This window comes from Fukomys damarensis, unplaced genomic scaffold, assembly GCF_012274545.1.
Source record: "Fukomys damarensis isolate Sample0158 unplaced genomic scaffold, DMR_v1.0_HiC HiC_scaffold_16, whole genome shotgun sequence".
Lineage (NCBI taxonomy): Eukaryota > Metazoa > Chordata > Mammalia > Rodentia > Bathyergidae > Fukomys > Fukomys damarensis.
The window spans coordinates 108997009-109020721 of NW_022900928.1; the positions used below are offsets into that span (position 1 = coordinate 108997009).

At 36.4% G+C, this 23713-nt stretch overlaps 1 protein-coding gene across 1 annotated transcript in view; it reads left to right on the forward strand.

Moving 5' to 3' along the window:
- Positions 1–23713, forward strand: part of Pth2r (parathyroid hormone 2 receptor) — a 119931-nt gene that overhangs the window by 88891 nt on the left and 7327 nt on the right. The window contains exon 10 of the mRNA XM_010616205.2: positions 19651–19745. Coding sequence (XP_010614507.1) covers positions 19651–19745 — 95 coding nt within the window. The remainder of the gene's footprint in view (positions 1–19650; positions 19746–23713) is intronic.

Here is a 23713-nt window from a genome sequence, read left to right on the forward strand (position 1 = left end):
AATTTGATTTTTTATCTTATGAAGATGAAAAACCTATTAAAATCCAAGAGATCCTTCAAAATTATTAGGAATTGAAGCACAGGGCAGTACAGATGAGTAAATCATGTGATATTTTCCATTGAAAGAATTGACTCTTACTCAAATTTTTATTGTTTGTTTATAGATCTGACTCAACATGAATGAAGGTTTTATTTGCTGAGATTCCTAAATTACACTGTAGAACAGTAGAGTTAGGTGATTAAAGAGTGTCTAAAAGATTCACTAATCATGAAGGAGAATTAGAAAGGATGGTGTACTCAGTAAGTTTGAAGAAATCCTAGGTAGAAGGCCATTTTCATCTTGAACTAAACTTATCACAGCTATAAAACAGGAATCCTTAAATACATTTACAATATCACAACATTCATTTAACCTGAAAAATTATAGAAAGGAATCAAGAGCATCTTTATGGTCAACAGGAGTTACTTTTTTGTTTCATTGTTATAATTCAGGGTTATTAGAATTCTCTTAAAGGTTTATAACTTGCTAATATATCTGAAAGTTCTCATAAAATGTCAAAAATTGGACATGAAATAAATATTCAATCATTAAGTTAGAGAAAATTGAATTATGAAAGAGAAAAAATTAAAAAGCCCAAGAGAAAGAAAATATATAATTACAAAGAGAAATATGAGGCACTCGAAGGTAGGCCTCAAGAATAGAGAACACCCAACATGGAAAACCCTGTATAGGTAATTGTATTGGTAGTAAAATTGCTGGTGGAAATGGCTCAGAAGATCAAGTGAAGCACATCAGAAATCCTGGAGACATTGGAGATACAGTAAACACATCGATATACGTCAAGTCCTGAATTCCAAGGGCAGTGATGATTTTACTTGGAATTCCAAAGACCAGTGTTATAGGCAAGTCTGGCATTCAGAAAAATTAAGGCCATTTAATGTTTACTTTGGAGGAAAGCAGTGACTGGTGGGTGCATTCATTCATTAATTTGTTACTGTAGAATGGGAGCAGGTGGGAAAGAATTGTGGTGGATTTGACTCAGACTGTGGAACAATTAAAAAACTGAGGCTGAAGAAAGGGCAGAGGCTGAATCTTGAAGAGGCTCATAGACCTCACTAAAAGATTAAGACCTCATCCATAGAGTGGTAACAACCAAAGTTGTTTTTTCTTTTATTGAGTTTATTGGTACATTTTAGGTATACAGTACAGTTACATTCATTACTGGGACCTTTTACCTTTACACGACAGGTCTTGGTTCTCATTTTTTCCCCTTGTCCCTGCCCTCCCTTCACCCCCTCCTCCCCTCCCCATTTACAAAACTTTATTTCCATTTTTTCATTTTCTCCTATTTTTTTCTTTTCCCTTATTACCTTTCCCCTACCCTTCCCATTTTCCTTACACCTTTAGCCCTTTTCTTCCTATTTCACATGGTCAATTATCTCAATAGGATCTTATGTACTATTATATCTCTTCACACCAGAGAAACTATTCAGTATTTACACATGTGTGACTTATTTATTTCACTTAGGAGTATATCCTCAATATGTATCCATTTTCCTATGAATGAATCTAATTTCTCATTCTTTATGGCTGAGTAGTATTTCACTTTTATAGAAAAACCACATCTTTATCCAATTTCCAACTGATGGGCAAATGAGCTGTTTCCAAGATTTAGCTATTATAAACTGTGCCGCTATAAACATGGGTATGCATATGTCACTGTGGTATGATTCTTTTGGAAAGATACCCAGCAGAAGGATGGCTGGGTCAAATGGAACCTCTAGTCCCAGCTCTTTGAGGTATCTCCATATTGATTTCCATAGTGGTTGCACCAGTCTGCACTCTGACCAACAATGGAGAAGTTTTTCACACTGTCTGGGCACTTTTCCTTTAGGCTTGGAATCAGTTGTCTTACTTCCATGTCCTGGTCCCTTATTTCTCCACCCAACTTCATGTCACCTTCACTCTGTGCTACTTTAGCTCCATAAGTGGTTTTCTTTTAGTTCTGTGAACATATCACACTGTTCTGCACCTCAGGGCCTTTGCTTGGGCTGTTTTGTCTGCCTGTTCCTTTTTCCTGTCACCTGTGAAATGTCATCCATCCTCCTTTCTAAACCCAATTTAAAGTGACCTCTTCTGGCAGGCCTTCCCTTCACCTTATAGATGTTGTGTCATGTCACAGTAATTAAGTGCTTGGTCCCAGGTCTACCTTTTGTTGAAATTTTGTTACTCAGGCTGGCCTTGGAAAAACTGTTTAAATTCAGAGTCCACTTTTGCTATTTGTAGACTGGAGATGATAGTATAAGTCACATAAGTTAATAATTGGATTGCATTAGGAACCCTGGATGGCACATAGCACAGAGAACATTTTAGCTATTATCATTTCTATTTCTCATGTGTAAATGAGTTGCGAACAACCCAGGCATACCCTGTGTTACAGTTTCATAAAAAATCTCTAGTTTCTAGACAGTAATAATGCTAACACTTGTGTCTGCCATATAGATAAATGGCTTCTTAGACCCGAAGGACTTCCCAGGGACCGTCTGGCTTCCTGATTCCATAGAGCTCCACCTTGACACTCTGAGGACTCCTCAGGATGTGCAGATGTCTTTCTGGTTATAGAATGGCCTTGCTTCCTGTATCCAAGAAGGTCACCATGCCATTAGTTTGGCCATTAAAAAAAAACTATTAAGTCATCTACCAAGAATGGTATAAACATTATCTCATTGGTATGATTAGGGGTTAGTTTTATTTTGTTAATAAAATTTTAGTGGTACTTTAATTATAAGAAGGTTTTACTTTGAAATCAAGAAAATAGATTTGAAAAAAGTCATTAAGCTCTTTTTGTAATCTTTTTCAGTAAACCACAATTTAGCTTTTATTTGTTTTTATTTTTTTCATTAATTTTATTGGTACTTTTTAGGTGTACAGTTCAGTTACATTCATCATTGGGATCTTGTACCTTTGCAGGATGTATCTTGGTTCTTATATTTTCTCCATTCCCCAGCCCTCCCTTCACCCTCTCCACCCTTCCCTATTTACAAAGACTTTGTTTCCATTTTTTCCTTTTCTCATATTTTTCCTTTTCCCTTTTTACCTTTCTGCTACTCCTCCCACTCCCTTTATCCCTTTAGCCCTTTTCTTCCTATTTCACATTATCAATTATACAATTTGAACCCTATTAATATTTTTAGTTTTTTACACCAGAGAAACTATTTGGTATTTACACATATGTGTCCCATTTATTTCACTTGAGAGTGGCCTCAAAACACATCCACTTACTTTTAATTTTTATTAATTAATTAACTAATTAATTTCCCATTAAGTTTATTGGTACATTTAAAGCAAACAATATAGTTACATTTATCATTGGGATCTTGTACCTTTACATGATATATCTTGGTTCTTGTTTTTTCCCCATACCCCTGCCCACCCTTCATAACCTTCATCCTTCCCTATTTACAAAGATTTTGTTTCCAATTTTTCATTTTTTCACATTATTCCTTTTCCCCTATTTCCTTTCCCCTCCCCTTCCCATTTACCCTTTAGCCATTTTTTTCTTATTTCACACTCCCAATCATATTATTTGAAGTGTATTTACACTTTGTTTTTCACACCAGAGATACTATTCAGAACTTACTCACATGTGTCCTATTTATTTCATTTAAGAGTATAGCCTCAATGTGCAACCATTTAGCTACAAATTTCTATAGTTTCTCATTCTTTATGGCTGAGTAGTATTCCATTTCACAGAAAAACCACATCTTCTTTATCCAGTCTCCAGGTGATAGGCAATTATGTTGCTTCCAAATTTTGGCCATTAAAAACTGTGCCTCTATAAACATGGGTGTGCATATGTCACGGTGGTATTATTCTTTTAATTCTTTTGGGAAGATACCAAGCAGAGCAAGCAGAGGGATAGCTTGGTCAAAAGGGACCTCTAATCCTAGTTTTTTGAGTTATCTCCATGTTGATTTCCACAGTAGTTGCACCAGTCTGCACTTCAACCAACCCCACCAGCATTTGTTATTGGTTAATTTTTTTTTCTTTCATTGAGTTTATTGGTACATTTTGGGTATGCAGTACAGTTACATTTATCATTGGGATCTTGTACCTTTACATGACAGGTCTTGGTTCTCACTTTTTCCCCTTGTCCCTCCCCTCCCTTCACCCTCTCCTCCCTTCCCCATTTACAAATACTTTAGTTCCATTTTTTCATTTTCTAATATTTTTTTTCCTTATTGGCTTTCCCCTTTCCCTCCTACTTTCCCTACACCTTTGCCCTTTTCTTCCTATTTCACATTGTAAATTGTATCATTAGGATCTTATGTACTATTATAGTTTTTTCACACCAGAGAAACTATTTGGCATTTACACATGTGTGACTTATTTATTTCACCTAGGAGTATATACTCAATATGTATCCATTTTGTTATTGGTTAATTTCTTGATAGCAGCCATTTTTTCTGGGATGATGTGGAATCTTGCTTTAATTGAGATTGTGAAATGACCAGTGATGTTGAACATTTTTTCATATATTTGTTTGCTGCTTTTACTTCTTTGTCTGAGAAATGTCTGTTCATTTCAGATGCCCATTTTTGAATTGGGTCTTTACATTTGGAGGGGTCTGATGATTTTGAGTTCTTTATATATTCTAGGTAATAGTCCTTTGAGGAGCAGCTAGTAAAATTTTTTCCCCACATTGTAGGTTGTCTCTTAGATCTGTTTGTCATTTTTCTGGTAGTGCAGAAGCTTTTTCATAAAATGAGATCCCAATTGTTGATTCTTTGTGCTAGTTCCCATACTGAGGATTTGTTCATAAAGTCTTTTCCTATGCTAATGTCTTCAAGAGTTCTACCTAACTTGTCTACCAGCAAGTTTATTGTTTCTGTTTTAATATTTAGATCTTTAATCCACTTGGATTTTATTTAGTGCAAAGTGAAAGATAAGGGTCTAGTTTTAATCTTTGGCAGGTTGAGATCCAGTTTTTCCAACACAGTTCATTGAAGAGGCTGTCTTTCCTCCAGTGAGGATGGTTGTCTCCTTTGTCAAAAATGAGGTAGCTGAGTACATCTGTTTCTGTATCTTCTAATCTATTCCACTGCTCCTTGGATCTTTTTCTTTGTCAGTACTATTCTGCTTTTATCACAGTGGCTTTGTAGTATAGTTTCTTGTTGGGGATTGTGATACTCCCTGTCATGTCTCTGTTGCAAAGAATTGCTTTTGCTATTATAGGTCTCTACTTGTTCCAAATGAATTTTTGGACTGCTTTCTCTAGTTCTGTGAAATATACTGTTGGGATTTCAATAGGGATTACATTGAATCTGTACAGTATTACATTGAATCTGGAAGTATGGCCATTTTCTCTATGTTCTGTTCATTCTTTCTACCCAGGAGCAAGGAATGTCTTTTCATTTTCTTATGTCCTCTTTGATAGTGGTGTAATTTTCAGTTTAGAGGTCTTTTGCTTCCTTTGTTAGATTGAATCCGAGATATTTTATTTTTGGATGCTATTGTGAAAGGGATTGTTTCCCCAATTGCTCTCACAGTGAGTCTGTTATTTTTGTACAAGAAGGCTATTGATTTTTAAGTGTTGACCTCATATCCAGCTACTCTATTGAAGAGTTCAGCTTTTATTTTAAAAACACTTCCACTTTTGATCTTGTTGCTCAAGATTACTTTGACTATTTGAGGTCTGTGGTTTTAATGAATTTAAGGATTTTTTTCCCCTACATTTTGAAGAATCCAGTTGGAATTTTGATAGGGACTTTATTGAATCTGCAGTGGGCAGTATGGATATTTTAACAAGTTAATTCTTCCAATCTATAAACATGGGATATCCTCTCATTCATCTGTGTGTCTTCTTTAATTACACTTTTTAGTATGTTATAATTTTTAGTTTGTAATTCTTTTACCTAGTTGATTCCTACATATCTTATTTATCTTGTTGTTAGTGTAAATTGAATCATTTTCTTAGTTTCTTTTTTGAGAAAATGTTTTTCTTATTGCAGTTTGGTAAACATTTTAGCATTTTTTTTTATATCTTCCTCAAGGAAGCAAGTGCTCACCTTTCATTTCTCCTTGGAGATACCAGTCTTTTTCTTAGATTTCAGGTTAATTGATCACCTTGCAACTTTGCTCTCTGATGAATTTTGAAAATCTAAATTTCTATTTTGTTTGTATGTTTTATGTTTTCCAGCATATCTTTGTTAGAAAGATGTGTGTAAGGTTCTTTCTAGCTTTCTGCTACTGGAGAAATGTATATAAAAAAATTTCCTAACTCAGAAATCCTCTCCACAAAGGTAGTAGAGAAAGAAAACACTTTTATACTGGATTATTAAACTAGAGTTAGATCTGCATTAGCCACAATTTGCTGGGAAATTGCAAAGGCAATGAAATCTCTCTGTAGCCACAAAAAAACCACACTATATGCAACCTTTCAAAAGAAACAATGGCGAATTCTCAAGCAAAACAACTTGATGATAGATTTGTCATACATGATCCATCCTAACTTTGCCTTAAAAATAAGGCTGACTACTTGTGTTAGCTAATTACCTTTATGTGGAGGAAAAATAAATGTTTCCTCTCCTTGTGACAGGAATGTGGGTAGATTTGCACTTTGAGGAAAGGAGCCTACAGAGGTTCAGCTCCCACCTATAGGTCTGGACTTCACCTGCCTTGAAGTTTGCATTTTAAAGAGATGGTTACCGAATTCTGCAGAGAAAAAATGAAAGATATCCCTAAGTCATAAGGCCTACAGAAAGTCCTGTGTAACCTATAAAAGCATTTATATACATTTCAGAGAGATGGAAATTTATAAGTTTTTATACTTTTATAAGTATTTATGCATTTTCTAAGGTAAATGCTGTGAGAATACGAACAGGGATATCATCTCATTTTCACCAGGGAGAATGGAGCCTCTGATTTTAAATTTGTATTTGTACCTAAATTGTCTCCTAAGCAGAAGCTGATGTCTCTGTATTAATTTGATTAGGAAATTGTCTTTCCACAACTTCCAGGAAGTCTTACATTTCCCTCACATATGTGTTTTCCTTCTGGGAGTTTAGAACCTTATGTGATTTCAGAGTCCTTAATTCCATATCTCAGTTTACTGTAGTGATGCCTTGGAAAGGCACAAATGAGCTCAAAACTTCAGCTTAGTGCCCAGTGCATGAACTCCCTCCTCTTGGTTGTGTTTTGTCATTGGGAAGCTGGGTCCTAACCCCGTGAAGTACTATCACCTCCAGGAACTGGCAGTGTGCCTCAATTTTTTCATCTTTGATGAAAGATTTCAGACAAACATAGGCCATTGTATAGAGTACAGATAGAATTTATTGCAAAATACTAGATTTTAAGGGGGTGGAGGGAGAGAGAGAGAGAGAGAGAGAGAGAGAGAGAGAGAGAGAGAGAGAGAGAGAGAATACACCTTCAGTCATGAAGGTGGGCAAGACCAAAGTGCCCGTTGTACTGAATAAGATCTCTGGTTACATTTATATGATTAACTGGATCTTTGAAGAATATACTTTTCTTCCTCTGAGGTTACTGTTCTAGTTCAAACAAAATGAGCTGTATTTACCAACTTCAGAGAAAGTTGGGTCCCTATTTACCCCTTAGGTGGAGTCTCCATGTAGTTAGTTTTCTAACTCCTCACCTGTGGTCTAGACTTGTGTAGGCTCTGGACCTTCTCAGCCTGTGCAGAGGGTGTTCCTTTCTCTTGTGCTAGATTTTGAAGCTACAAGTTTGTGTAGATTTCATCTACTATGAATGATTAAGAGAGTAAAAGAAAAGCAATGTTTTCTTTGCTTTTCAGTTAGCCCACAGCTGCCTGTCTTCAGCCTGTTGATCACTTTCTGGCCAACACTGTGGAGCCAGAAAGATAATAACAATAATAAAGACAAATATAGCCTAGTGTTTAGTGTGTGCTGAGCACTAGTGTAAGCACTTTACTTACATCAATTTAATTCTTACTGTAAGTCTAAACAACAAAACTGATCAGGGCCAGGCCACACTGTTATGAAGGGAAGGATCTGGGATTTTAACTGCAGGATCCATATCCTGATGCCTTATGATAAATTCTAACATTCCCAACAGTGTACCCTGCTTACACCCCTTTATACATTGACCGGTATGCTGCTTTCCTGCTAGTTCATTGAATTGTCCACTTCTGCCCTAGTCAGGCTGTTCACATATCTCAGTGTACATCTGGAAGACTGGCATATGCTTCTTTCTCTTCCTCACCCTGAACACCACATCATCATTGTCGCCTCCTTGATGCTTTTCAATCCAAATGATGTCACCTCTTAGAATCCTTAGAATGAAGATTTTTTTTCCTTCTCAACACCATCACACCATGTAATGTTTCTGATAGTTGATTGTCTGTTTTATCCACTGAACTGCAAGATGTATTGTATATGAATAAAGACTAAGTTTTCCCCTGAAGATATTCCTAGTATATAGCAAGACTGTCCTGGTGTATAATGTTGTGGGAAGGTGAGATGTACACATTGCTCCTCATCTGGAACATGAAACTGCTGGGAATGTAACTCTCAGTTTCAGTAATGAATTAAATAAAGATGCAGAGTTTACAATAAAAAGACAGTTTATTTGGAAGAAAGATGGAAAGGAAAGAAGAGGGAGAGTAGGGGACATCAGAGTTGAATACCCCCAAGCTTCCTTCTTTGGCTCCTTTTATTTAGGAATAGTGATTTTTCCATCCTCCATGTCTGATTGTCACTGTCTGATTGGCTTTATTGGCTGTCTTTGATCCTAACCTGGGCAATCTGACTACATTCTTCCTAGCTATTTTATTTTTTCCTGTCCTTTTGTGATGAATAAGTGAAGGGGGAAGGCTTATAGGAAGGCAGCTTAGACTTAATGATTAGATAAGGGGAACATGTATGTATCTGATGTTAAAGTGAGAACATACATGTGTATATGTGTAGGTGTGTGTGTGTGTGTGTGTGTGTGTGTGTGTGTGTCCTTATGTGGCTGCCCCTTATCTCCTTTGCATTTTATCAGGTGAGTGAGGGGGCTGGATTTCCTGGTCTTTTATGTTTCTTGCTTCCTCCTGTTCTATGAATTCTTCTAAATAAATTGCTATGGTACTGACCCTAGGGTCTGTTTCTTTGCTAGTATCATGCTGTTTTTACCACAGTGGCTTTGGAGTATAGTTTAAAGTTGGGGAATGTGATACCCTCTGCCATGTCTCAGGTGCCTAGAATTACTTTTGCTATACTAGGTCTCTTTTGATTCCAAATGAATTTTTGAAGTATTTTCTCTAGTTCTGTGAAATATACTGTTGGGATTTCAATCAGGATTGCATTGAATCTGTATAGCAGTTTTGGCCTTTTTCTTGAGTAGAAGATGCAGCAACAACTCCTGACATACTCAGATACCTCATCTATTTTTTTCATTGAGCTTTCTGATTCTTTTTAAGTACACAGCACAGTTACATTCATCATTGGGATCTTGCACCTTTACATGACAGATTTTGGTTCTCATTTTTTTCCCATACCCCTGCCCTCTTTTCACCCCACCACTCTCCCCTATTTACAAAGATTTTGTTTCCATTTTTTACCTTTCTCATATTTTTCTTTTCCCTTTTCCTTTTCCCTACCCTTCCCACTTCCCTTAGCCCCTTAGCCCCTTTCTTCCTATTTCACATTATCAATTATACAATTTGGATCTTATTTACACTTTTAGTTTTTCACACCACAGAAACTATTTGGCATTTACACATGTGTGTCTTATTTATTTCACTTAAGAGTATGGCCTGAATATGCATCCATTTTCCTATGAATGATTCTAGCTTCTCATTCTTTATGGCTGAGTACTACTCCATTTTATACAAAAACCACATCTTTTTTATCCAGTCTCCAACTGATGGGAAACTGGGTTGTCTTCAAAATTTTCAGCTACCTCATCTTTGACAAAGAGCCAACCATCTTCACTGGAGGAAAGATAGCCTCTTTAATAAATAGTGTTGGAAAAATTGGATTTCAACTTGTCAAAATAAAAACTAGACCTGTATCTTTCACCATGCACTAAACTAAAATCCAAGTGGATTAAAGATCTAAATATTAAAACAGAGACAATAAATTTAGCCCTGTCTACCTATATTATTTATAAAACATTATATACCTATAATATTTCTACCTAATTTAGCTGTCTATAATATAGGGACTATGATGGCTGAAAAGAATTAAAATAACAGAAATACACATGGGGAAACTGAATAGATTTGATTTGGGGTATTTATGAGATAGCCTCAAAGATGCTGGCAATATGGAATTTAGAAGGGTTGATAGTAGTAGAAATGTGAGATTTTTAATATTTTAAAAATTATTTTAGTTTATTAGTACATATCTTTACTACATAATATTACATCCCTTGGGTGGAGTTGTTGCACATAAGTAATGCATCTTGATTCCTTTTTCATTCCCTTTCCTTCCCTCTCTTCTCCCCTCTGTATCCATTACTTAATCCCCTTCCTCTTTTCTTTTTTTTGGACATATCTGCATTCCATAATGTTTACATTCTTTGTGAGGAGTTGGTGCATGTACAGAAGATGTTACAGGTTAAGCAAAGAAACCAGGAACTCCAGTATTTGTCCTCATTTACATTTCTCTTCCTATGTTACTGTTCCCCACTCACCCATCACTTTATTATTTTTCTGTTATTAGGTCATCAAACTGCCTCTCAAGTACTTGCTCAGATTTTAACTTTACCAAAAAGTATTTTCTTTGGTCCCTTAACAGAGTCAATCTCCTACATTTTATTAATCATTTAGTGAATAAATATTTTGAGTGCTTGCTTTCCTTCAGGAAAGCTCAGAACCTCTTTTTGTCTTAGCCATCAATTACCTTTTACATAGGTATTTTCATGATTCTCAATTTGAATCCAAGAAAGGTGAGAACTTGCTTTAGGTTATACATTTATAAGGCGCCGAAGCCAGAATAAAATCAGGCAGTGTGGATCACATTGGTAGTGATGTGGAAAAATATAACCTCAGCCTGTTAGATATTGAATGTGAGTTTGTGATCTCACAACATTAAAGAATAAAGTTATAAACCAAAGAAGGAAGTTAGGAGACCTCAGTGGGTGGCTGCCAGGGTCCTTTGACAGGGGTAATATATACAGCAAAATTGCAACATGGATATGACATGGGTCAAGCTACACTCAATCTATGAAGTTACAAGTACAGTCACTTAACTAACATCAGTTCAATAGAGCAATGAGTCATGTAAAGAGGGCACATGAGAAGAGCAGGGGGATCCTTGGAAAAGGAGGGGAATATGTGTCCAGGTGTCCTGGTCACTTACCTATGTGTGTGATGGCTGACTGGATCCACTGGACCAGGGGTTGCTAATCACAATATGATCTCAAGTTTCTGTTTATCTTGTATGCCTGGATATTGTGTTTCTGTTCTGTGGCCAGGCAGTCTTCAAATTTAGTTCTAGCCATAATTCTGATGCCTTTTTATTTTTTTTTCTCATTGAGTTTATTGGTACATTTTAGGTATACAGTACAGTAACATTCATCATTGGGATCTTGTACCTTTACATGACAGGTCTTGGTTCTCTTTTTTTCCCCTCGTCCCTGCCCTCCCTTCACCCCCTCCCTTCCCCATTTACAAATACTTTATTTCCATTTTTTCTTTTCCCCTACCCTTCACACTTCCCCTACACCTTTAGCCCTTTTCTTCTGATTTCACATTGTCAGTTATATCATTAGGATCTTATGTACCAATGTAGTTTTTCACAGCAGAGAAACTATTTGATATTTACACATGCATGACTTATGTATTTCACTTAAGAGTATATCCTCAATATGCATTCATTTTCCAATGAATGACTCTAATTTCTCATTCTTTATAGCTGAGTAGTATTCCATTCTATAGAAAAACCACATCTTCTTTATCGAGTCCCCAAATGATGGGCAACTGGGCTGTTTCCAAGTTTTAGCTACTACAAACTGTGCCACTATAAACATGGGTTGACATATATCACTGTAGATGAGTCTTTTAATTCTTTTGGAAAGATACCCAGCAGAAGGATAGCTGGAACCTCTAATCCTAGTTCTTTGAGGTATCTCCATATTGATTTCCATAGTGGTAGCACCAGTCTGCACTTCCACCAACAATGGAGAAGGGTTCCTTTCTCCCCAAAACCCCACCAACATTTGTTATTGATTGATTTCTTGATAGCACCCATTCTTTCTGGGGTGAGATGGAATCTCAGTGTTCTTTTTATCTGCTGAAGCCTTTTTATATTTTGTGCTGCCTTTCTGAAGTGCTTAGTCCCTCTCTGACAGCAGATTAATTTGTATCTAATTTACCTGTCTATAAAAGTTTCAGCCCAGGTGATTCCTCCGGAGAACAGCAAACTAGACAAATTACACTGACACTGAAGTACAAAATTATTCTAAAGGATCTGACCAGTGTGACCAGTGAGTGTCCATGTGCTTATGGGACATTAGTTGTGTTTCTTGTGATCAGGCATTTTATTTATCAATTTAATTAGTTAATTAATTAATTTTGTAGTACTAAGGATTTAACTCAGGGCCTTTGCACTGAGCTACATCCTCAACCCCTCCTATCTAAAATTTTTTTTAAAAAAATTTTGAAACAAGGTCTTATTAAGTCTCTAAGTTGCCCATGTTAGGCTCAAACTAGTGATGCTCCTGCCTTAGCCTCCCAGAGTTCTGGGTTATAGGTGTGCAACACTGTGCCTGGCTAAGGCACCTTAAAAAGTAAACTCTATTGTATTTTAAGTACAGCTCTATCTTTCTAGGCACTGCCTTGTGGGAAGGGCTGATTCCTTTTCTTTCTTCTAGAATATCTGCTACTTGTTGGTGCTCAGAAAGTATTGAACAAATGGAAAGTATGTATATATGTTTGATAGGTTAGTTATAACACATCATAAGATTATCTGATAAGCATGCCAAACATTTTAAACATCATTTGCAAATACTTTACAATCATCTTTGAAGTAATTTCCTTCACAGTCGACTGAAATGAGTATATCAATATTATTATTACAGTTGCAGGTATGACTGAAATATTGGCCCCTACAGAATTATTTAACTTGGGATCGTAGGGCTTCAGAGCTCTTAGATTTTGTTAAGTTGTTGATCTACAAGCAATAAATCTTATAACCAAGGTCAGACAGCTCATTAGTGGAGGAGGCACAAGGCCCAGTAGTTGGTAGAGTAGACTTGAAAGTTGTGTGAAGAAGTACAGAAACCCTGGTGCTAACTCTCCTCAGCTGTTGACCTTACTTTATTTAGCCCTTCTTTGTCGAAGTTTTGTAAAAAAAAAAAAAAGAAATTGAATGTTTTAATAGCTGCTTGAAGGGCTTATTATGAAGGCTGAAATAAATTATTTAGTGCAGTAAAGTACTGAGTGTAGCGTACAGTGCTTAGTGCTCTCAATAAGCAGATGGCTGTTGCAGCAGTAGTCATAATGGTAATACTAGGAATAGAAGCATGGGAATAGTAGAGGTAGCAATAACAGAAATGGGGGTACATGTCATGGTCCACACAGGCTTGTCTAAGTCTATCTATTCCCATCATGGAGATAAGAATTAGGATAAGACTGGAGGGTTGAGAACAGCAAACACTAAGGTAAGATTTGAGCTAATGGTATGAAAAAGAAGTATAAATCACCCAAAAGTAGAGACGTTTTCCTGGCCTAGAGATACATGCCAAGGCATGGATGATTCATGGATGGGCATTATTTCCTGTTTCCGGCTGGAGAGCACTTCTATGGGAAACGTGGGGAGTCAGACTGTAAAGTCGTATGGGAGGAGAACCATGGTTGGACTCCTAGTCTATATAAAAGTATTTGGGAGTTTTTCTTAATACTGTGGTGAGACGTGGAGGAAGCTGAAACAGGTAAAAGATTTGATTAAATTTGCACTTTGAAAATAAAACTGGAGGCACTGCAGTGGATGATTTATACAAACTTGTTGAGAGGAGCTGACATCTACTGAACAGAAACACTGATTATTTATTTTGCAGTGCATGGTCCTATCTGATGGACTCTGACATCACTATGATATTTTGAAGGTTTTTACAGTGTTCTCTGAGGGACTTTACTTTTGTGCAGTCTTCCAGAGAACTGCATTAAAATGTGAATGACTGCAAATTAGTTGCTAACGGCAGTAACTAAGGAGGCCATCCGTTCTGCAGCCCTTATGCAGTCCCTAGGCTCTGCTATTCTGAGGGGAGTCACTCCTCGTATCCCTCTCATAGAATCCGTCTCTTCAGGCTTGCCTTGAAGCTGCAAGGTCTTTTCTTGTACCATGTGTTGCTTCATTTTAATTGACTTAAAATGTGTATGTCCAAGTAGAACTATTTTTTAAAGAAAGAGAGGTAGATACTGTCATCAATAAAAAAGAAACATATCTTTTATATTAGGAGGATACAGAGTTCTTCCAGAGTCACCTTTCTTATAAGAGAAACATATAAGCAAGTTTTTTAGAGTGGGGGTAATGAACTTAGCCTTCGAGTAACTTTCACTTGGCATTAAAAACCACCAAAACTGAAATTGGATATCAGGGCTAGTCACTCATTGAGACATTTGAACTTATATGGTTATTTGTCTGCAGGCAGTAGTTCATTTTCCAGTAACTCCTTAAAAATAAGCCATGGGCAGAATCAAAGAATGTCCAGGCTGGGCAGCATCTTGGTAATATTTTGTCTGATGTTAATCTAACAACCCCATTGAAGAGATTTTGATTTTTGAGTGAGCCCTCAGAGAATTGATGTAACCATGAGAGTTTGTAGTTAGTGAATATTAGGAAATAAAGGTCAGGACTGGTTATTTCTTTTGTGAGTCACTTTTTATTGGCATATATTTACATGCTTTTAGATGCTTACTTCATAGTACCATGGTATATCCAAGCTAAGAACTAATCTCTGCATCTGACAGTGTATGATGTTTATCCTGAGCTTACTCATCATGTGAGTAATGCTCTTGTTTGAATGACTAACCAAGGAGTGAATCCTCAGGATGCTGAATACTAAGTAGGGTGCATTATTAAACAGCCCCTGCTTCTTTTTTTTATGAATGTTTTGTTCAACATATCTGTCAAAAATTATCTCACAGGGTCCTGGCAGGAGTAAGATGACAGTTCTCATAAAAGCCTTCAGGAAAAACTTTAAATGATACTTTTAAAAAATATCACATCCAGCGCTCTTTTCAAAATATGAAAAGGAGACAAAGAAGGTACAAGCTTCTCTCTGTGGTTTGACCAGTGATTCATTTTTCCCTAATTGTTATTAAAGGAGGCACCAAAAATGAGGATGGGGATGAGAGAGACAATTGCTAAAGAAGGAATTTATAAAAAATGAAAAAAAAGCTAATCTCTAATCTTTGACAGAATTGCAAATACCAAATTGATTTTCTCCACACAGAAAAATCTCCCTTCCAGAACTTCTTTCCTTTCCTAAATCAGTCAGGAATAGAACCTCAAGTAAAACTAAAGATCTAACATTTACCATAGATCCTGTCCTTAAATTACAAGTTGAATTTCAACTGACAACAAATTAACTTTTGTCTTTATATTTGTCATAGAGCTGATCAAATTAAAATGTTTGATACAGATTAGGAAGTTTACTGCTTATCATTTAAAAGTTCAACCTTTACTGCCATTTTGCACAAAACAGAGTAAAAATATTTATGCTTATGATATTGAAAAATAAGCCAGTATCTGAGATGTGTGCACAGGATGTATTCAGAGGGTTTCTGAGAGGAAATAAGCATAGCATAGCTTCCTTTGCTGCCTGAATTTTAAACAAATCAAGTTCTAGGATGAAATAGGTCGAGGGAGAATGAAAAAATCCAAGTTGCTACTGGAGGCTGCATTGGAGGATGTGACTTTAGGTTTGTTAGCCAAGTGGGCCTGCTGAAGAGGCTCATAATTAGTGAAAGCCTCTCTAGCCAGGCACAAAATGTGGAAGGACAAGCTCCTGTCCCTGGAGAGACCGGACACCATCTGCTCACTGCAAGTCCCTGGCAGAAAGGAGGATGAGCTGCCTCCAATACTCTTGATATCTTTTCCCATATTTATTCACCAAATACACCAATCCATCTCCTCCAAGGATGGGGAAAAGATAGGGAAGGGAAGAGGGAAAATATGTGTATCAGTTGAAACCCCTCCCTTGAAAAGAAAAATCAGGACCAAGGAGAAGACATTCCTTTCAGTGTTCATCTGAAGGCAATGATGAACATTTCAGGTGCAGAAAGGTCATTTTATTAATCTTTTCAACTGTCAGCTTTCCTATAGATGCATTTTGATTTCTTTTTCTGATTATATCATTTGGGAGAGATATCTAAAATGGATGTAAGCAAGGAAGAGCTGCCGATTGACTCCAATGTAAGCAATGCTTAGATCAGGCGTATCTCATTCATTCATTCATCCATACACTTAGTCATTTAGTAAGTCTTCCCTGAGCATTCAGAAAATTGCAGGCACACTGGGAGGCAATGGAGGTGCAAGGTGGAGGAGGTGGACACCAAATTCTGCTCAGTCTGTGTAGTTGGTAAAGCAAATACTTCAGTGCGTCAAGTACTGCGCTGGGTTCGGGGAGTCCGGAAGAGCTCCTGAAAAAATGTGATGTTCAGCCTGAAGCCATAGAATGAGCTGACCTAGTGAGGGGCTATGAGGGGAGGAGTCGGGAAAAGGAGGCAGGCAAGGGGAACCCCAGGATAGTCTCAGAGTGGGTGGCTTCAGGAGCTACAGCTTCCTGGTTGAAATTTCTAGCTCTTTGTTTAATTCATTGTGATCAATGTGAACAAATCTACGAATTTATTTGTCTTTCAGAAAGAATCTGCTTTCTCTATTTGTGGTATTTAAAAACCATACTAACACAAAATTCACTCTATGCTATTGACTTCAATACTTATTAGTGGTATGCTTACTACCATACCTTCCCTGCTTTTTTCCCCTTTATTTTCTCTGTATTTTGCTTGAAGTAGAGCTTGAAGGAAGATACATGAAATTTCAAGGCCTCTAATGATTTTCCCTTATAGTAATAACAATAATAAAATTATAGAATCAGTAAAATAATAGACACATCCTCTTGGCCTTATTCTCTGTTGATTCCTCTTGTCCAATATATCATGCTACTTTTCCATCTGCAAGGTCTTTCTTCAGTGTAGAAATTTTTTTCTCTTACATCTGTATTGATTTGCCCTATTTGTCCTGATCTTTCCTTCAGAAAAAGAATAATCTGCATATTGACTTTCAATTCCATGTCTTCTATATAAGCGTTTTACCCCTCTCACACAGGTCTTTGCTCTTTTCTATGCATATGGGAGGATTCTTCAAGTATCTTCCAAGTTGTTGACTTCATTTCATCGCTCTGTTGGATCTAAGGCTTGCTTCTCCTAATGCTGATTTTAAAATGTGGTTATATTTTAGGTCCTTTATAATCTGATGTTAATCTATGATGGTCTCAAAAATATTTTGTTCTGTACCTCCATCAGCTCTCAAGGCAATTCTGTTTGATGGACAGGATTGCAAAATGGTTAAGAATTCACATTGTAGGCACAGGCTGCATGGGATGCCCTGGGACTCTGCCCCTTGCTAGCTGTGCTGCCGACTATAATTTGTGTAACTTGTGCCTCAGATTTCTCATTTGGAAAATGAAGACAGTAATATAACTATCTTGTACAGTTGTGAAGACTAAAGAATCAATTTATTCAAAGCATTTACAATAGTAAGTACCCAGTAACTTAGTTTCTCACTACCCTATATTCTATATTTTCTTATATTATTCAGAATAATCATATGGAATTTTAACCAACTAGTTTTATATATTCAATATGTATGTGTGCATGCCTGAATGTTCATCAGTCTTCTAAGGCAGCAGATTCTATTCAATCTTAGCTTTTCTGAATTCTTTCTGAAACCTATTTAGTTGTCCTTAAATTTGTCTTCCCAGTTATGAAACAGTTGAATGAATTGATGTATATTTCTTCCAGTCAAATTTCAGGGGACTTTTAGTATCTGTGGTCTTCTGACCTGAGAGTCCTTGGTTCTGGGTATTTTAGTAGGGTGGAACTGAAGGCTGCCTCCTCTGAAGTCATTTATAATTCTTCCTTTTTAAGAAATGTGGAACGATATATGACAAGCTCCAGCCCACACTGCTCCCCCACCTCTTCCCGCTTCAGTTTACACCACTTAGTGCTTTACATGGGGGTTGAGCATCAGTGCTTGTCAGACTCTCCACCCCACGTACACTGGACATGATCCAAATTTAGTCATTCAGAAAGTCAACCCATGTGATAGATGAACGAGATCTCACATTCTTGTAGACAAAGACTGTGTCTATGAGCAGCCTGTTGTAGTGGATGGAAATCCACAATTCTCATGTTTTACATCTTTTTATCTATCTGAAGGGAAGGAATGAGATTATGATTAAGAATTCATAATATGAACTCACAAAGATCAGATTTCAGCTGATAGTTGGTTAGCCCAGACCAAATCAGTTAATCTCTTTAAACTGGAAGTTTTATATGTAATAAACGAGCATAAGAAAAATGGCTGTTCCATACTCATGTGGGATTTACATAGTGTTCCAAGAAATGGCAGCTATGATTAGCTTAGAAATATCTTTCTTCTACCTGCTTACAAGTTGTGAAACTGTGGAGAGGTCTCTGTGGGGCAGTAAATGGTAGGATGGTAGGAAATAGGGCAGCAGGGGATTTGTAGTTGATGCAAACTGTCGGCTGAATTGATAACTCAGGCACATAAAATTACCCAATAACCCAAATTCTCCAAAGTCCAGAAATGTTGAAGTCTTTACAGGTCAGGTTACATTTGGAAATGCAGAACCCAATGTCTTCTCTTTCCTGGGCCCTGTTCTGGCATTGACCCCATGCCTTTTGGTGAGCTACATTCCTATTATTCTCAAGTTTTAGCACTTTTCTGAACAGAGGTTTCTCCCTCAATGAGGGAACCCAAGCTCCCATCTCTGTGTAATCTCCAGAGACCTTTTCTTTATTCTACATGGTGGATTTCTTCTCTTTACCTTTGAGGCCCTTGAATGTAAAAGGACTTACCCCACTAGCATGCCTGACTCCATTTTTAAAACACAGAACTTGGTTGTCTCTTATGTGGCCACATCCTTAACACATCAGATTCAATTTATCTCCTACACTGCGTTTTCTTTTATAGCATCTTTTTCTTTTAGTTTGAAGTCTTAATATACATTGTCAAATACCTTTCCTACATCCTAGGTGAGATCTCCAAGCAACTTTATTTTTCCTCATTCTAAAGATGTGGACAGAAACTAGGAATTAATTAAATGTAGATAGGGCATTTATATAATTACCTTTATATAATAACTGTTATTTCTTGTCCTGAAAGTTCTGCCCCAGGGTTTCATCTGAACTCTGGTTTGGAAATTGTTTCCTGTCTGATTATTCTCAGATATTTCTGATTTTTAGTGTTGAAGTTTTTTTTAACCTTTATTTGTGTTTTTCTGAAGCCAAGTCAAGAATCAGTAAACCTTCCAATGTCCTATCTAAGATTCCCTCATCCACATTTATGAAGTGGGCAATCTTTAGTTTTGAATAGTGTAAATTTTTATAAAAATCTTGAAGATTAATTTAATAATTTGTAATATTATCTTCTCTTTCAGTTGAATTTTATTCTTTTTCTGAATACTGTTAGAGTTCTGGCCACCAAGATTTGGGAGACCAATGCAGTTGGGCAGGACATGAGAAAGCAATACAGGTAACTCCAGACTGGATACTAGGAGAGGAAGTATTTGGGGTATTTAGAATATTTAAAGTCAAAGATTTAGAGTAAAAGTAAAAAATACTTTTATATTTAAAGTAAAAAAATGATTATCTAAAATGTCTTTCAGAGACTAGATTTATCAGTGTGCATTTTGGTTTGGTCTAATTATATTATCTCTTTGATATGTGTATATGTGTTCAGCATATTAAATAATCCAAAACTTTTCTTAAATCCTAAATGTATTTCTTATCAACTCTCAGCAAGTTGATATTTTAAAATATGAAACATGGAAAATTTCATCAATGATCTTAGGCAATTTCATTCTCATTTAAAAATATGTCATAACTGAAAGTAAACAAGAAAGTTTATTTATTCTACTCTGTCCAACTCTGCTATCAAACTGGCATCCAGCAATTATAAATTTTTAAGAGTTTTAAAATGTACTGGTTAAAGGAGGTCTATCGTTCAGTCTTTCATGAAAGTGGGAAAACTGAGTGTTAATAGTCACCAATCAGAACTATCTTAAAGGTGTGTGCATTTGCCTCAATGAACACTTTGGAGATTCTAATAGTGGCCTCTCTCCACCTGAACATACACAGGCAGTATCAGAGGGATGTAGATTAGTCTTTATAATCATTAAGTTAGTAATTCCCAGCTGCACATTGTTATGAAATGCTGCTTCAGACACAGAGGGGTCTCAGTCCTAAGTCAGCATTTTGATCTTTATTGAGAAACGTTCTCAGAGTTTTCTGGTGATTTTTCCCCCTTCACCATGTGGGCACCATTTGCTGTTCAGCAGTGGAAAGTGCGGGCATGACCGGGAGTCTCCATAGCGAGTACAGTGTGAACAAACCCAGAGCTGCTAGCTCCAGTTATTTTTAGTGTGCTGCAAGTAGTAATATTATAATATAAATCATGCCTAAGGGTTTCCAGCAAAAGACCTATACTGTACTAAGATAGCTTGTCTCATGTTCCATCCCATTGGTAAAGACAGAGGCCAAAGCGTGATAGAGCAATAGAAGATGTAACTAGCCTTTTGTACTTCTGCATAAAGTGAAAGAACGCAACGGTGCTTGAGCAATGCTTATTTCTGTAGTTCTGAATATGAGCTACGTATTTCTCTAGTCCTGAGTGATATGAACCTGCACTCAGGAAAAAGTTGCCCAAAGGATTTGAGAAATGTTGCAGGTAACAAGGGGTGATTTATCTTAAAATATTATAGACTAGATAATATTTAGAATTCACTCATAGGAGATTACTTCTCAAAACAATTGAACAGAGTTCCAAACCAACAATTTAAGTCAGCTACTATTCAGAATTTGTAGTATTTTTTTAATAATCCAGAAGTTTTAAAATTGATAATTAGAACAGTCTTAGACTAACATGAATCAAGGAAAGTAATTTTAAAATATATACATATTTTTACCAGGCTGTAATATATTTAATATTTTTAGTAACTTTTTAGGAATGACTTTAATATTATTTGAATATCCTTAGCATTTCTATATTTAAGTCATGTATAACATGTAGTAGAGAATTACTCTTTTTTTTTGAGAGAAAGAAAATATGGAAATCTACTTGACAGAAAGTTGAAAATTCAAATCAGTGTTCAGTTTCTGAGGCCTTAGATTATCAAATCTCACTGTTTTGTTTGTTTATACAGTACTTGGGATTGAACCCAGGGCTTTGCAGATATTAAGCATTGCTTATCATTGAGCTACGGCCCCAACTCTCAAGCCTTACTTTTTAAGTAGATTTAAAAATATGAAGTTTGTGCTCCTTTTTCACTGATATTCCTATCATGAGGGCTGAATATTAAATTTATATCCACTTGTTTTCATACTTTGAAGCTTATATTTCATTCTGTTATTAGCTTTGACTAACCTTTCTAAAATAAGACAATTAAAATATATAAAATTTCCAAATGCTGACATCTGAAGGAGTTATTAAGCACATTTCCATGCAGTATTTTCTGAAAGATTAAAAACATCTTTCAGAGCTAAGTTACTGTCTCCAGCTAAGCAATGCTTTACACAAATATAGGAAAAGACTTTTGAAAAATACAGGGAACTCATTAATTGAAATTATAGTTTAAAGTGGAAGTGAATTAATAGTTTCCTAATATAGCCAGTGATTTAGCTCAGTGGTTCCGGCACCTGCCTTGCAGGCACAAGGACCTGAGTTCAATTTCTGGTACCAAAAAAAAAGTTTACTAATATAAATTTATTTTGAGATAATTATAGATTTACATGCTGTTGTAGAAACAATTCTCTCTCTCCCACCTCTATGTACATATACATCTATAAGTACATATTGAAATTTGGGGTGGGTGGGTACTACGGGTTGAGCCCAGGACCTCTGCACTGAGCTATATCTTGAGCCCTTTTTAATTGTGAGATAAGTCTTGCTAAATCACTGAGTTGCCCATGACGGGTTGGAATTTGGAATCTTCCTGTGTCAGTTTCCCAGAATACTGGGATTATAGGCAGGTGCCCCCACATCCAGTTTATAGCCAGTTATTTAAAAACAAAATTGATGTTAGCTATCCGACTTAACAACAAAATCAATACATTCCCCTCTTTTTATATTACAGTGCAGTGCCTTTACACAGTTAAGATAAGTTGACAGTAGCAGAAAACACAAGAGATACAAAAAAATGCAAGATTGAATGAAAAAAAATATTTGAATGTTTTGGTTAATTTGATTTTCCATTCCATGTTAAAAAAAAATCACATTTAAAGTTCATTATTTTAAAAATACAGCCAATGCTTACTGTGCAGTGTGATATTAAAGAGGACAATTTTTAAGGCTGCCTCATACTTACTATGTAATTTTGGATGAGTACTTTCCTTCTCTGGACCTCTGTCCTCACCAGAAATGGGGTAATAATTAGCTTTCTCACATGGTGATTATCAGACTAACATAAGGCAATATCAGAAGAGGCTACAACAGGCCCATGTGATAAATAGGTAACTGTTGTATTCACTGAGTGCTTTCATTGTACCACAATCTAGTACAAAGGAGAGGAGAGAATGATTTAATCTCTCTGCTAAAGTAGGAGAGTATCAGTGAACATGCACGTATAGAGTGCTATGTGCTTAGAAAAGAGAGAAAGATTAAGTAGGGATAAAGATAGGCTGAAGAGAAATAGAATTTTATTTTATTAGCTAGATCTGATTATCTAAACAAAATTAGAGAATTTCCTGAACCATTTATCTGTGGAGAGATCACCTAGGGCAAAAACTACAAGAATTGGGCAGCTGTTTTCTAAACAGTTCTCTGAGTCTTCAAATCATGTGAGTCCTTTGGATTCCTCTCACAACTTTAACCTTGGACATGGGAGAACCATCACCGTATTCCATTAAACCAGAAGACCACTGTCATTGTTACATCTCTAAATCACTCCAGTAGACAGCTGTGCCTTTTCAGAGGTAAGCTGTGAAGCTGCAAGTGTGCTAGACCAGATGGACATTGAAAAAAAGATTAGTGCCCAGGATCATAGGGTGCCCACTCTTACATGAATGGACATGCAGTCTCTAGGGGGATTTAGACTTCATCTTAAAGAAGGGAATGTAATTCTCTTTTCAAAGTGAGGTTAGACAAGATTTTTAAGGTTTTGCAAATGTAGTTAATGCTGGCTCTTTGTATTGGATTAGATTGAATTGAAATGTGTTGAAGGCATTCAAAGTATTGTGCCCAGTTATATAATCATGCAAAGACAGTTCTTACTAGTCAGGGTTTAGGAAGAGGATGAACACCTAAAAGGAGGTCCAACAGTGGGAAAAATCAGTTGGGTCAGAGAAACCCATTGCTTTTAAGGGATGTTGTCTTGAACAAAAGGGACTTAAAGAAGAATTTTTCAAGTTGAGTCACTGTAAGTAATACAAGTTATGAGGAGTGAGCATGAGGAACAGCAGAGGAAAAATGCCAGAGGCTACAGGGAAAACTATGAATGAAGGGTA